Source organism: Camelus ferus, chromosome 27 (genome assembly GCF_009834535.1).
Source record: "Camelus ferus isolate YT-003-E chromosome 27, BCGSAC_Cfer_1.0, whole genome shotgun sequence".
Lineage (NCBI taxonomy): Eukaryota > Metazoa > Chordata > Mammalia > Artiodactyla > Camelidae > Camelus > Camelus ferus.
In genome coordinates, this window is record NC_045722.1 from 9217557 (window position 1) to 9233855 (window position 16299).

The 16299-nt window shown below is 39.1% G+C and overlaps 1 protein-coding gene and 1 non-coding gene across 2 annotated transcripts in view; one reads left to right on the forward strand and one right to left on the reverse strand.

Moving 5' to 3' along the window:
- EFL1 (elongation factor like GTPase 1) overlaps nt 1-16299 on the reverse strand; it is an 89726-nt gene that overhangs the window by 53132 nt on the left and 20295 nt on the right. Inside the window, exons 8-15 of the mRNA XM_032469339.1 lie at nt 15819-15942; nt 13392-13468; nt 12522-12658; nt 11456-11578; nt 9817-9916; nt 8370-8521; nt 7978-8144; nt 3073-3211 (exon numbers count right to left, since the gene is read on the reverse strand). Of these exons, the coding sequence (XP_032325230.1) occupies nt 3073-3211; nt 7978-8144; nt 8370-8521; nt 9817-9916; nt 11456-11578; nt 12522-12658; nt 13392-13468; nt 15819-15942 (1019 nt within the window). The remainder of the gene's footprint in view (nt 1-3072; nt 3212-7977; nt 8145-8369; nt 8522-9816; nt 9917-11455; nt 11579-12521; nt 12659-13391; nt 13469-15818; nt 15943-16299) is intronic.
- LOC116660298 lies at nt 14708-14812 on the forward strand. Its single transcript, XR_004315752.1, has one exon. It is a non-coding gene; the product is annotated as a U6 spliceosomal RNA (small nuclear RNA).

Genomic DNA, 16299 nt, shown 5'->3' on the forward strand with positions numbered 1-16299 from the left:
GTGATGGCCCAACAGCTATTCATCTGGAAAAAAATAAATAAACTGGAATAGTTGGCTTATGGGTAACCTGCCCCAAGCCAGAGCTTAGCTGGGCACATGAGAGTTATAAGCAATATAAAATACAAAGAAATAACACACATAACTACTAGGAAATAGGAGAATAAAATCATTATCATGTGTAAAAGAAAAGTTATTAAAATCAGTTGAAGCCTATAACAAAAATGAATATGCAAAGGAATATATATATGTATAAATGAATCATTTTGCTATACACCAGAAATTAACATTGTAAATTGACTATACTTCAATTAAAAAAATATAATAATCAGTTGAAACTATTAATACTAAGAAATGATTAGTAAGGTAACTGGCTATTTACTGATTAAAACAGATTCTTTCCAAGTGGAAATGTTGATAATAAAGTATATTTAAGAGAAATTCACTAGTAAGTGAATTTAAAGTATGACGAAAGCACCACAAAGGCTTAAGAGTCACAAACTGTTGAGATTTCCCTTGAAATAATCAAATCAAATCTGCCAGTAAAACCTCTCAAAGGCTTCTGACTCCTCAGTCACCCCACATGACTAAGGATTCACACACACATACACATACTTCATTCAATCCACACTGATTTCCTAGCAACTCAGCAACCAACCACGGCAAAACTATAACCATTTCAGGAAAAGGCTAATTAATATTTATTATTTTCCTCATGTTGTAAAAAAAGGAATATCATGTTTCCTCTCAGAATATACCCCTGAAATTTCAAAGATTTAACCATATGGAAGAGATCTGAAAGCGTATAAGAAAAGGCTAAAGATCTGGAATCCTAATTCAATTTCCCCTCACATTTTAATAGGAGCCTGCAGCAAACATTTATGTTTAGAGATATTCTCTGTAGAGAATTGAACAAAAGGCTATTGTGTGTTCAACTCAGTAAGGTCTCTCTGGTCCCATCCATACCAACTTTTCAAACATCAGGTTGGAATTAAGTTATTTTAAACTTAAAATAGACTATTTCCAGACCATAAAATCTAACCACACTTATCAGTCAGTGTAAGTTTTCTAAGTGAGTTATTGAGGACTTCAAATGTGAAATCTGCATTTTTCAAGTGCCAATAAAAGAACTTTCCTTTAGAATATGACTACATTCACTGACTTGTTCAAGAATGCATATAATGTTTTCATTTCCTTCTCCAACAAAAACTTTCATCTGTAGCTGATAAATCTGCCTTGGTATCATTTCTGATGAAAAGCATATGGGTAGCAGTCATATCACTCTCTACTATTTTCTTACGAAAATAGGAATTGCAACTTTTTCTCTATGTTAACAAGAGGAAAAAAAAGATGGAGTTTACAGGCCTGCCTGATCACTATAAACATTGCTGTCTTAATTTGTAATATGTGTCCTGCCACAGGCCTGCTAAAACATAAAAGGAAACATGGAATTATCTATGATTAGTGGTGTGGTCATTTTAAAACATGACCACAAATTCTGACATATCTCCCATCAAAAGGTGTAGTTAGTTCCCTCCCTCTGAGTATGGGCCGATCTTAGTGACTCTCACTGCTGATAAAGAGAATGTGATGGAAATGAGGCTGAAGGGTTTAGAGGTTAGGTCATAAAAGCTGACACAGCTTCTTCCTGCCTCTGCCTTTGGGATGAGCACCTGCAGAACCCAGCCACCAGTGCTGCGAGGAAGCCAAGCAGCCATCTGGAAAGGCCACATGTTTCAGCCCCAGTGCCACTTCCAGCTAAGGTCCCAGATGACAACCAGCATCAACCACCAGACATGTGAGTGAAAAGAGCCTTCACATGACTCTAGTGCCCAGGCTTTGAGCAACTCAACTGACACCATGTGGAAGAGAGACAAGCTGTCCCACCAAGCCATGCCCAAACTGCAGATTTAAGGAAAACTAAAAACCATTTTTCTTGTAAGCCGTTCGGCTTTGGGTGGTTTATTACGAGGCAACAGGTAATTGGAAAGTGTAGATTAGTTCAATCACATTCAGCCACTCAACTTAATTATTTTCATTCCAAGCCCCCTGGTCCCCCACGAAGACAAACGTGTTTTAAGTAAACAACAACAGTAACAACAACTGGGCTGACAAACCTGGTCCCAGAAACTTGACAGCCAGCGTCCTCACACGCGTCACCCTTGCGGGCAGTCAGCCTTCCCGCGTGCTGTTTGCTCCTCACCTCAGAATCCTTGGTCTTCTCGTCTGTCCTGCCTTAAACTTACTCCTAGCTTTCAGAAGTTGCTTTCATTGAACACCTGGCTTGTGAAACTGCTGCTACTGCTACCTATGCCCCAGTTTTTTAACCAATGAACAAGTAAAATTTGCCTAAAACAAGGTAATTCTGACTCTCAGGCTGACTCTAAGATGTTCTGATGGAGCCACTGAAATGGGTTGTCAACCCAACCAAGAAATCATATCAAAAATTTATTGTTCCCTCTAATGAATACCAGGAGGGGAAATGGCCTAATAACCGAAATAAGATTTTTCTCTAAAAAACACAAGCCTGAAAACTTAAAGCTAGAAGGGACCTTGGAGATAATCTAGTTTCGGACTTTCTTCAACCAGTGGTATACTGACCTGAGCCAGGGAAGATTTTCATGACAAAAGTACTAGGAATTTTTACCTCACTCCATTCTTAATGAAATGTCAACCTGCCATAATGGCAATTTTAAACGTTAACTTTGTTTGTATTTTATTTTTACAAACGTTTGTATTATATTTCACAATACAAACAAAAGATGTACAAAATACAATTTTGTTTATATTTTATAGCTACAGCAATAAAATGTATCCATATAATGCTATTTAATGTTATCTCCTTAAAGTTTAGGACTTTATTTTTTTAACGGAACTACCATAATTTACAGCAAGTTATTGGTGTACATGCTAATTACTCAATTGCTCTAAGCTTAAGTCTAAGGACACCAGGAAAAAAATAACCAAACCAAAAACAATATCAGAGTCATTTCCTTCAAAGATTTCACTCAGTTTGAGTAACATGTGAAGTAATCTCAGAACGGAGCACAGATGCAATACACAGCGCCACCTTACCCAGCACATTTCCTGGAGGTACCTCTTCTAGATCTTCCAGCTCCCTTCCCATAAGAAGATACAGGTTTTCCAGAGCACAGCATGCCATGTGGGGGACTGGGGGAAGGTCATCTAGTGGGGCTGAGAAGCCTAGTGGCACCTCGGCAAAGAAAAGTAACAGAAGATAAGTTAGGAGGCATCAAATGAAAATGTTACTTAATATCTACAGTTACTTTTATTCATTAGTAAGATATAGTGCAGTCACATTTCATGTAAAACCTGAAACATGCAAATGTGAAATCATGTGACATAAAAATAAGTTTCACTTTAAAAATAAATTCTGAAATTGTAAAACCTCTTAAATATTTTAGAATTGTTAAGAATTCCACATAATCATCAGCTTTATGGCTAAGTAATATAAGTTCTGTTGTGAGCTGGCAGTATCACATTAACCAATAAGCAAAAGTCCCCACAGCCCTTTGCTAGTATTTATATGAACCATGTCATATGCCAGTTCTGGTGACTACTATGCTATTACTACTATTATTACCATTATTACTTGAAGTTGTTTTAATCTTATCATAATGTCCTTTAAGCATAACAAGGGCTGGTGCTAGTGCTGAATAACACATGAAAATGAGTAACTTTGGAAAAGTAGTTAGATGTAACAAAAATGACATGAAATGAAATGAAATGGCCAAGCAACGGCTATTTTATGCTACACTGGTAACCTGGAAGAGAGCACACAGTGAAATACTGGGGTCTCTGATGAGAAGACACAGCACACACACAGCCAGGATACCCTAGACAATACATCATATTTGTTCTTATGGAGCTATTGTCTCAAATTATTCAAAATATTATCTTAAATTATTCTGTATCTCCAGATAAATGCAAGTGACCTGAAGGCATTTCAACCAAGGAACCAATAAAATTATCTTTGGTACCCACAGGCCCAAGGCACTGTGCTAGTGCTGTGAAGAGAAAAAAATGTCCCAGATAGAACATATATAAAGATAACTAATACTGCAAACACAGAATGAGCGACAAAAAAAAAGCAGCACAGGCAAGTAAATTCACAAAATCTCAAAGGAGAGAGAAGCTATTGTGTTAGGATAGACTTGGAAACTTCATGAAAAGGATGACCTTTCCAGGCACATGCTACATTTAAATGTACATGTTCTGATTCAGTGACAACTCTGCAGGGTAGCTCTAAAGATAGGTCGTAAAGAAATGTGAACTATAAGGATTAACTTGGAAGAAACAGAATTATGCACAAGTAGTATGACTATCCACTTCAAACAAGCAACAGATACATTGTAATCAGTAAGACAGTTTAGCACAGTGGCCAGACACAGATCAGTACACGAGTTAATGATATATCTATAGATCAGCAATAGAAAATTTATACATTTTAAAACAGTAACTTTTAGAATCACAACAGAATATAAGAGAGCTAGGCATAAGTCTAACAAAAGTGATTAAAGATTTTTATGGAGAAAATGATAAAACTTCAATGAAACATATTTTAAATGACCTAAATAAATGAAAAGCTATACCTAACACATTCATGGATAGAAAGATTCAGTACCACAAAATGTTGATTCATGCCAAATACATGTACTGATTTAAAGCAGTACCAAAGGCTCACTGGAGCTTTTCAAGGAACCCAACAAGCTGACTGTAAACTTCACAGAGAAGAGTAGAGAATTAGGAATAAACAAGATTAAAGAAAAACAAGGTAGAGGAATTTGGTCTTTCAGGTGTCAAAACATGTAGAAATGAAGACAGCACTGGACAGAGACAGTAACAGACCAAAAAAAAAAAAAAAATGAAGTCTAATAGCCCAGAAACAAACCAATGTACATGTGAAATCTGATTTACTACAGAACCGACAAAGCAGATCACTGGGAAAGATGAGACAATTAATTCATGGTGTTGGGACAACTGGTTATTTGTATGGGGACAAAAATGAAATTGGATGCCTTCTCTATACCATTTATAATACAAACATCAAATTAAACACTCAAACATGAAAGGCGAAACAAATTTTAGAAGGAAACATAGGATAAAATTTTGTGTCTTCAGTGTAGTCGTAATTTTAATCTTCTTAAACAAAAGGTAAAACCCATAATGGAAAAGACTGATGAATTCAACTACATTAAAATTAAGAACTACTGTCCATTAAAAGACACCAAATAAGAAGTGTGACAAGCCAAAAACTGAAGAAGGAATCTGCAATACTTGAAACTGGCAAGGAATTAGTATCCAGAATATACAAAAATATATAAAATTAGTATTCAAAATATATAAAAACCAGTATTAAAAAATATATATACAGCACAACAGAAAAACAGGCAAATGACCCAGAGGTATCTTCACAGGAGAAAACATGAATGACCAATAAACATATTACAAAAGTAACAAGGAAAATGTAAGTTAAAACCATAACAAAACACCATATTATATCCATCTGATCAGCAAAAATCAGAAGCCTGATAATAGCGAATATTGCTGAGGACGTGGTATAACTGGAATAGTTATACACTGCTGCTGGGAGGAGCAGTCAGCACTACTTTGAGGACGATTTGGAATTATCCAGCTAAGCTGAAGGTATACACACTCTATTACCCAGGCAATTCCACTATGGGTACATTACCTAGAATTTCTTGCAAATGTGCACAAGGAAATCTATATAAAAATATTCAAAGTATCACTGTTTAAATTAGCAAAAAATGAAAGCAGTCCAAACACATACTGACAGGAAAATGTTTATTTATCTCTATAATGAAGTACTACGCAGCAGTGAACAATGGATGAATGACAGGAATAAGCATCAACATAAATCTACCTCAGGATTAAAGTTAAAAAAGGAGACAGTATAAGAATAACTACAGTAAGATTCCACTTAAACAAAGTTCATAAACAATACATTCTTTAGTAATGCACACAGTATCAAACTATAGAGAAAAACAAGAGAAGGATGTAGCAGATGGACTAACGGTGGTCCCCCAATGACCCCTGCTTCCTTGTGCAATCCTCTCCCTCTGAGGGTGAGTGGGGCTTGTGACTTGCGTCTCACCAATGGCAGATGGCGAAGGTGACGAGTTGTCACTCCCAGGATGGCATTAACATCTTTACAAGACTCTGTCTTGCTAGTAAATTCATTCTACAGTCTCCTCTCTGGCCTGATGAAGGAAGCAGCCAAGTTGGGAAAGTCTACATGACAAGAAACTACAGGCAGCCTCCAAGAGCTAAGGGCAGCCAACAACCAATAGCTGGAAAGAGTCCGGGGCCCTCAGTCCCCTGGGCACAAGGTTATGAACTCTGCCAACACCCTAAGTGAACCTGGAAGCAGACTCTTGCCCAGTCGAGTCTCCAAATGAGACTACAACTCAGTCAACGTTCTCCCTGCAGCTTTGTGAGACCCTAAGCAGGAGCAGCCAAGCTGTGCCTGGAGTCCTAGCCCACAAATCCTGTGAGAGGATAAAACATGCATTGTTTTAAGTTGCTAAATCTGTAGTAATCTGTAACATGCAGCAATAGAAAAAATAACACAAAGGACAAACACAAAATTCCAGGTAGGGTTGTGTCTGAAATAGTTCACTTTTTAAAAAAATAATTAAAATTAGGTTTTATGGGGCTCCAATTACTGAAATAAGGAGTTATTTGTGCTGTCAGTTCGTTTGATCATTCCTGCTTGAGTCGTTTGACACATGAACAGTCGATTTCAACCTCTAGCCCTACAAGAGCAAAGAAACCGTATGTACAGAAGAGAAACTGGAGTGCTCACGGAACTTTTAATACCCAATAAATCAGTATTGCACTAAGTAACAATTCCTTACTCATCTTCACAGTTCAGAGTAAAAAACAAAAAAATTAACCAGCACTTAACCTTTTCTGATACGTAACAAACCATCAGTTATGTCTAAACCAGGACGGCAAGATTAACATCAACGGATTTTCACACATGCCGTCACAGCACTTTCAGCCTCCTGTGAAATCTAACCCACACGTACCGACTGCTGTGCTCCCTGCCAAATCAGAACGCGCCACAGACTAGCAGGGACCATTCAGCCACCACTCAGCGTTGCAGTCTCCAAGGGTTAAACTGCTAAAACTGATGGAATACATACTCAAGGCAAGGAAAAGCTGATGGCGTACAATTCCTTCAACTGCCACCTCCCTCTCTCTCATTCACAGCCAAGTACAGCAGCTTCCCTGGTTTATCCGTAAAGAGAGGAGCATGAGCTCTTCTGCTGGTGATGCTGCACATCTTGTAAACCTAACTTACTGCTTCTTGTTGATCCTGTCTGGCTCCCCAGACCTCTGGCATTATCACCCTATGACCTTTATCATTTAATTACTACATATACACCTTGGCTTATGTCCAAAAATACTCTGAGTCAGCTCTAGCCTGTGCTTTCTTATCTGCCCTTTGGCTCAGACATGTTTAGATGCTGGCTGTCTGCCTACTTTCAGACCCTCCTGATCAATTTCTGGGATCTGCCTGCCAAGAAACCGTTGCCTATCACCTGCTCACTGCCCGTGCCTTTGGCCTGTGCCACCTGGCTTTGGGATCTCCACATTCTTGGAACTTCTGCCACTGCCCTGGCTCCGGCATAACACCTCTTCTTACCAGTTCTTTCCTCTAGCCTTGAAGAAAAAAGTCTTATAATTAATTAAATAAGGTTTGAAACTTCATATTCATAAGGTTCATATTCCGGTTTAATTTCCTAAATGCTACTAAGTGAGACAGGTTTAGCAAATGTTACCAAAGTAACACAAGAGGAAGTATATGGATTCACCTGAATGTGCCCTTCCAGAGACAAAATAAATCTATCAATAAGGTAAACACCAATCTTGACCAATCTGAAAAGATATCACAACCTTGAAACAACATACTATTTTACTTCCAATTCTTACCTGCTGCAAAAACTCCAGAGGACTGTATTTGGGCCCCAAGACAAAAATTTTCTTTCCTCTTCGAGCCACACCACTGAAGACTCGAGCAAATGCAATAAAAGACTCTTGGTCATTTCCTTCCTGGGGCACAGATTTAGAGGTCACACTCTCCACCTGCTGCTCATCACCTGCCAGAAACAAAAGGATAATGAGTGCCAAGAATGCTCCCCCCAACCCAGGAACTGCCTACAAGCATAGAGGGAACAGGAAATATGCTATACGTGGCCCAGTTTCAGGAAGGAAACACTAAGAATGAAAGAGTATTGATAAAAGCTACCTTTAAAGCTAAAAGCCCAGGAGCTGAAGTTAAGTAAAAATCATGTCTCACCGAAGCCTATTTAGGAAAGCTGTACCTTTTGGCTCTTCTCCCTTTGGACTTGTTTCAAGGGCACCCCCATCCTGGGTGGGCTCCAAGGGTGCCTGGCCCTGCACTGCTGCGAGCTTCTCCGCATGCCTTCGTCTTGCACGCTCACGCCTCTCGGCAATCTCTTCTTGAGTGAGAGGTCTACAGGGCATCACAAGTATGTTAACACCTGGCGACATCAAGTGTGTTCAAGCAGAGAAGCAGCAAGTATTAGCGTGGCTGGGGAAGATAGTGATCGGTCCCTGGTCCCTTCCAGACGGAAGGTTTCTCCAAGTCCTCTCCCTCGCTGTAGCAACAGGAGAGAGGCTTTCACTGAGAACGTTGCGTCCCAAGCCATTCTGAGCTTATGAACTGACATCCAAGAGCCCATGTCCCCACACACAGCCACACACAACAGCAGCTTTCTCAGTACCCACACTGCTCCTCAATGAGGCAAAGGACAGGGAAAGGAAGGGAGTGAGTAACAGATATCAGGGCTCAGAACATCCCTGCAGAGAAACGTGAGACCTCAATAAGACACTGAGGTTTCTCCACAAGCACAAAAATGTATCTTCATGGAGAACTGGGGTCCAAGAGGAAGGGTCAAGCTAAAGGCTGGCAACTCAGCAGGACTAAAAGGTCAAATGGTGAGTATCAGCCATTGTGTTAGATCCAAGAACCACCAGAGAAAAGGCAGTGTGCGGGTGTGCCTGTATGTTAGTCTGGGGGGCTGGGCCACTCTGCGTGATCTTGTTGCTTTGGGCCTCCCCCCACTGTTGCCCCTCCCCTTTGGCATTATGATTCCTGCCTTTCTACCTCATCTCTGACTGGACACCTGGCTGATAATCTCACCTCCCACCCAGTCATGCCACTTTCCCCTTCTCTCTTCTGAAGCTCCAGAATCCATACAGATGGCCATTCTGATAGGGCACTGCCCACGTGCATTCTAAGTGGCCACATGCTCTTGGAAATCCTGATGTCAAGCGCTCTAAAACCCCTTTTCACTTCATCTAGGCTACCCTGGAAGGTGGCTGCTTAAGTCACTGACTGTCCACTGCTATCCTCTTCAGACACCTGCCTGCTAAACAAGACCCCCCACCAGGACTGGACACCAGTCCCACCCCCCATAAATCTCTACTGACTTAGACAAGACAGGCTTAGACTGGAACCCACCTGATGCTCGCTAACAGTTAACTGTGCCTACTACTACTGTTACTACTCTTCTTCCACTTTATATTCACCCAAACAGTCCCAGAGTCGATTCAACCATCTCCTCCAGAGGCATCACAGGGAAGATATAGTACTGTGCAAATTCTACGTTACCACAGAGGCTGCTCAGTGTGAATTCTGGGTTGAGGAGGAAAAGCTTTATCTGCACGTTCCCGCCCATACCCTCGCTGCGCCCACCAAACACAGGCCATTTCCCGGGCCCAGTCCAACTTCCCCTTTGTTCTCACCTTGGCTTATTCTGAGGTAGAGCCTTAGCATCAACGGCAAACATTTTGGAAACGAAGATAATAACTGGAGCAGTATCTTCACTTCCACATTTCAGAAAAGCTAAACAAACAGGAAGCAACAATGTCACTTTCTTTCCCATTACTAAAAAGCCAGATTTTTCTGAAAACAATTAGGAGGTTTAGAGCACAGCATCATCTAGATACATTAGCAACCTGTAATCTTTTACAACTATGATAAAAATTCCACTTATAAAAGTATAAAATTGCTAGAAAAATAGCAGAGCAAGAGCAACAGAACTGGCAGAAATGAGGAAAGAAAAGCAAACCCGACAGGGCAGAGGGAGAGCAGGGGGAGCACCTGCACAGAGCCGCAGCTGGAGCTGGGCTTACCCATCCCCTGTGAGCCCCGGCAAATGTTTCCACCGGAGAAAGGACAGAACTGAGGAGTTTTTCCAAAGGTCAGTAGTCAACAAGGTAGCTTGTTTATAAAGTACATAAAAATCAGTAGCTTTTCCAATTCCCCACAAAAAAGAGTAGAAAATAAAAGATAAAAATAACTTAGTATGATAGTAACAAAAAAAAAATCTAAGAAATGAATTGAGATCCAATCCTATAATGAGGTCAATTTTCCCTAAATCTATAAATTTTAACAATTTCCTGTCAACACATTGACATTCCTTCTTAACCTACACTGGTGGTATAAAACAACTGGGTAGTAATTTTTTTTTTAACTCACCCCACATCGAAATAATTTACACATAAAAAATTCAACAGTAAAATTCAGAGAAGAAAAATACCCCAGGAAGGAAGAATTAGCTATCTATCAGAGTTTTTGCCAGGGAAAACCCTGGAAGACTCTGAGGAAGAGTGACATGCGCTGACTCAGACTTGAACAGGATCACTCTGGCTGCAGCGCTCAGAAAACACTAAAGTCAATCAAGAACACAAGCAGGGTACCAGTTAGAAAGCTATTATAACAACCAGGTGAGAGAACCAGGCTGCTTGGTCCAGGGAGGCAAAAGCGGCAATGTTGGAAAGTAGCTGAAATTCTGGGTCTGTTTCAAAGGAAGAGGAAACAGGATCTACAGACAAACTGGATACAAGGGTGTGAGAGAAACATGGAAATTATGAGCATGTTGTTGTTACGTAAATCCTTGAGATTGGATGAGATCACCCGGAGTGACTGCACGAGGAAACAGATGAGGTCCAAAGACGAAGCCCTGCTTGGGGCACCCCACAATTAAAAAGTCAGGGAGATGGAAAGGAACTGGAAGAAGAGATTAAGACTAACCAGTCAGCTCTGATGGCAAATATTTGGCTTGTCTTCTTAGCCTCCCAAGGCTATTAGAAGTTCAATCTAGAGATTCCTTATGAAAAGTTCCAGCAAAGCAGATTTAAAAGGGCCTATATGGTCAATTGCTATTCTTACTGGACTTACATAAATAATCAGGCCAAGTTTAATGAAACTAAACTTATTTTGCAAACAAATTAGTCTTAATTTGGCTACTTGTGAAATTGTTTATCTGTGGAATTGGCCCTTTGGTCATTTAGTACACTAGCATTCAGCAAATCGGTCTAGAGTGGCCTTAACTTAGGACAATCAGAAGTATGTGACACGGCAAGTTCAGTGTTACCTCACCTGCTTTCAGTGCCTGCGTTTCCGGTGGAAGAGAGTCAAACGTCTGTGATCCTGTGCACATCAGTTTCTCCACTCTCTCAGCGGTAATGCCAAGGGGACTAGGAAGCTTCTGACACACCATAGCTGAAGTCTGCTGTTAAGGACTCAAAGCCTTGAGCAAGTGCCCTCCGCCATGGCAGAGGCTCACAGAACGCACTAAGTACTGACGTTAATGTATGTCCATACAACACCTGGGCCATAAAGCAGCAGTATTTTATGCATCACATCTCAAAATATGGATACAATTTCAGGGAGTTCACGGATTATCTAGAGCCCAGAAAGGATCCTCCTGATAGATATTCTAATACTGACATCCTTTGGAACAAGTGAGGACAACAAAGCTTAGGAACTTGACTACCTGTGTCCTTTAAGTCCTCAAAATTTTTCATATGGTTTCAGTCTATGTAAACTGTCATAAAACAACAATCAGCGACTAGCTATGATACAAGAAGGTCCCCCACCAGGGCTAGTGTCACTGCAGGGGTGAGGTCCACTGCTGGACCACTGCCAGGACACTGCACCCCCAGCCCATCACATGGGCAATGCTGAGTACATACAGATCAATGAAAAAAAGATAGTGAAAATCTATAAAATTACTTTAGTTAATGTAAGCCATTTAAAGTCAAGTTTTTTTGGCAGCACTAATGTGACAGGAAATATCAACAAGCTAAACAAAATATAGGTCTAAAATGGACCAGTGATCTAACACAAACATCTAAATTATCTGCTTACATATAAATCTCAGTCTAAGAGTTTTCACTTTTACAGATTTCTAAACAAAAATTAAAAATGCTTATTTTAAGAGAACCTTCAGATTGGTATGAGTATTAATCCTAATTAGTATTAGTATATTCATTTTTAAAGTACTTAACACAGTTCCATGGTAGAACACCAAATAACCCCAGAAGACTTACTCTGGATCAGGCTGTGTTATTTTCAGAGGAATTCCTGGTTGCCAACAATACATTGTTGTTTCTTGTTTTATCCAATCTATGATTTCATTAAAAACCATTAACATAAAGGATACCAAGAACAGCTTGGGATATGGGTAACCACTGACTGCAAATAGCATTGATCTGAACTTTAGGGTCTGAATGTCGTGCCTCTCGGGCTCCAATTTTTAATCCTAAAGAAGTCACGATTTTATCAATTTTTTCTTTGTCCCTACAGTAAACATACAAGATTAGGGGCAGGGGGTGAGGGAAGAGAGAGAGATCACATAAAGATATAAAGGAGCAGTGACGAAAAGAAACTCAACATTATTTGACACATTTATTTCTAGTGTTTTACTTTTACTACAAAAAAATAAAAATGCTTGAAGGAGCTCCTGCCATAGTAGAGAACTGCTCACCCCTACTCTTAACCTTTCCAAATGAACTTTTCTTTAAAACTTCCCATGAAGCACCATCCCACAATCTCTGTAAACAAGCTATGCCAACTGGTAAAGCAGTTTTACAAATAAATACTGAAAAATCAGTACTCTGCCTCTAGAATAACTTAGAAAGTAAATTCACAGAGCAAACTTTCTTTGCTAGTTGTATCAGGCAAATTATTTCCCAAGTTCCCCATTAATGAGCCTAGATATCAAGCACGTTTTCCACCACAATTACTATTTTATTTTAGACTGAGTTTGTAAAAACAAACGTGTAATGTTTCTTCCCAACCTTTTATCTCTTCACCTCAGCACTCAATAAAATATTGCTGTTCTGACCCTCCTGTCACCCTTTCCTTAGGTTACATATACTCTTTAAATTGCCTCTGAGCCCTGTAATCAACCCCTCTGTAAAGGCTCTGTTCACTTTCTCAGTCTATCTCAGCTTTCTGAAGTGTGACTCCTCAAACTGAAGAGTGAGGCAAATTATACTGCTCAAAGATAAACAATTTATAATAGTCTTACTTCTTCAAGACAGCATCATACAAACTCCATATATTTTCCAGGATCAACTGTACAAATAAAGGTTTCTTTCCTTTTGCCTGTAAAAAAGAATGTACGGGCTTAAATTTCTGAGTATTTAACAGGTATCTAACATGTCCATTCTTGAAATGTTTTATCATCAGTATGTTTCACTTCTCCTAGAAAATATTTATTCAACAATAAAGTACAAGAAAGTAGCTGTAAGAACGCTTTAAACAGCCAATAATCCACAATCAACGATAGCCCACTGTTCTCTTCCTCCGGGAACCATGGACTTCACAAACGAGACCCCTCAGGGGACACATCCTTGCAGCTGCCTTTCTATTGCCATGAAAGGAATACATGGTACCCAAGCTGACAGTTACAACTTCACCCTAAAATTTCCATGGACTTCATTCTAAAGAATGTTCCTCAACATGAAAAATGTTCAACTTTAAGGAAGAGGATATTAAAAAAACAAAAAAGCTTCCCTACTGTTTCTCTTAGCAAACTATGCAAAGTAATAGCAAGAGCACTTTGAGATGGATACAAGAGATGGAAATAAACTGACACCTTCTGTCTGAAGAGCTACTGGCAAGGAATTAGGAAACTAAGTCACACATTCAATGCCTGATTTAAAAAAAGGTCATCATGAAGACGTAAAAATATATACATAAAGATGTCTCTCAAAGCCTTACTTAAAATATCAAAACATTTGAGAAACAGAAATAAAAACTATGTCCAATCTCAGGAGAATGATTATATAAGTGATGATCACAAAATAAAATAATAATAGGGTACTTATTATGTGATAGGAACTGTTCTAGAGACTTTCCCTGGATATTTCATATAATTATCATAACCACCCTGTAAGTTTTACTATCTCCAATCTGCAGATGAAAAAACTGAGACAAATATCACAGAGCTATTACGTGGTGGAGCTGAGATTCAAACACAGAGTTGGATTCTCAAACCACGCTCTTTTCCACTTCATTACACTGGCTCCTTTTTAAATATACTGTTTATAAAGAGCTTTTAATGGCAAGGAAATATGTTCACAGTATGATGTCAAGCAAAAAAGCAACTACGTTATATAAACGGTATAATCTCAACTGAGGGATGTACGTATCTATCCAGAAAGAATGAAAGAAATGAAAACCACAGCATTAGCAGTGTTGGCTTCTGCTATTTTTTCTTTCCTGTAGCTTTATAAACTTACGAGTACTTTCTAAAAGAAATACATATGCTATTTAATGAAAATAAATTTATAAAATACTAAATTTCAGATGAAAAAAAAAAAGCTTCAAGAAAAGCATCCTGCACTCCCTTCAGCAGCACGTGTACTAGAAGTGGAACGACACAGAGAAGACTAACACGGCCCTGTGAAAGGACGACACGAAACCTGTGAAGTGCTCCACATTTTTTGGATAAAGAAGGTGTAGGGTATATATACACAACAGAATACTACTCTCATCCATAACAAAGAATGAAACAATGCCATTTGCAGCAACATGGACAGACCTAGAGATTATCATACTAAGTGAAGTAAGTCAGAAAGAGAAAGACAAATACCATATGACATCACTTATATGTGGAATCTAAAATATGATACAAATGAACTTATTTATAAAGCAGAAACAGACTCAGAAAACAAACACAGGGTTATCAAAGGGGAAAGGGTGCAGGGGAGGGATAAATTAGGAGTTTGGGATTAGCAGAAACAAACCACTATATATAAAATAAATACACAACAAGGTCCTACTGCATAGAATAGGGAACTATATTCAACATCCTATAATAATGGAAAACAGTATGAAGAAGAATATATATATATATTTACCTGAATCATGTTGCACTAGAAACACAATATTTTAAATCAACAATACTTCAATTAATATTTTTTAAAAATTAAAAAAAAAAAAGAAAGAAAAAGCATCCTTTGAGGCAATGTGATCCAGCAGCCCTACATCACCTCAATCTATAGAATGAAGTGGCCCAGGGAGCACCTGCCTCTCCCCATCAGCAATGCATGTTGACTGGCATTGTGAGAGAAGGTCTCAGCCGAGACTAACAATATGGTGCGGGCCACACGGATGTCTAAACGAGCTGTCTCTTTACGAAGGGAACATACAAATGAATGAAGCAAAATATGTGTCTTCAAGTTCAAGTGCCCAGGAGCTGAGATTTTTGCTTTAAAAAAAAAAAAAAAGAAAAAGAAAAGGCAGTTCTTTGTTCCCTACATTTAAAGAACTCTTATTTAAACAATACCTGGATATAAGAGTCATGAACTTTAATCAAATACATACAGTAAAAAAATCCCTCATAAACTGACCCGCATAAACCAAGGCCAAACGTACAGAGGTGCCGCAGTACAGGCTTTCATAGGGCAAGAATGTGACTCACAATCAAAAGGGACATGTGCCACGTTACCTGATCGACTTTCATAATCTTCTTAGCCTTCATATTTATATAATAATCTCCCCACAAGGTTTTCAAAAGAACTTCCTTTTTGATGCCAGTTTTTTGACTGTAGATTTTGGCAAAGTGCTCAATTCTGAAGGAAAAGCAGGTGTTCACATTATTAATAACAACAGAAATAAGTATGAGTACAGCTAACGCTTGAGTGTTTCTGTGCCAGGCACCATTCAAAGTGCTTTAAATGTCTGACTGAACATAATCGTTTCAACTATCCTACCAGGTAGGTACTAATTATCTCCCCCATTTTACAGAAAAGGATAATGAAGCACAAAACATCACACAGGTAATAAGTGAGGTTGGGATTCAAACCCCCAGCAGTCTGGCTCCAGAGCCTACGCTCCTGTCCAACCCTCCCTACGTTCATAGGAATCAGAATTCACACTATAGCTCCCTTTCCTAATCCTGCATGTGTATAACCTGGAAGAGGAACAGT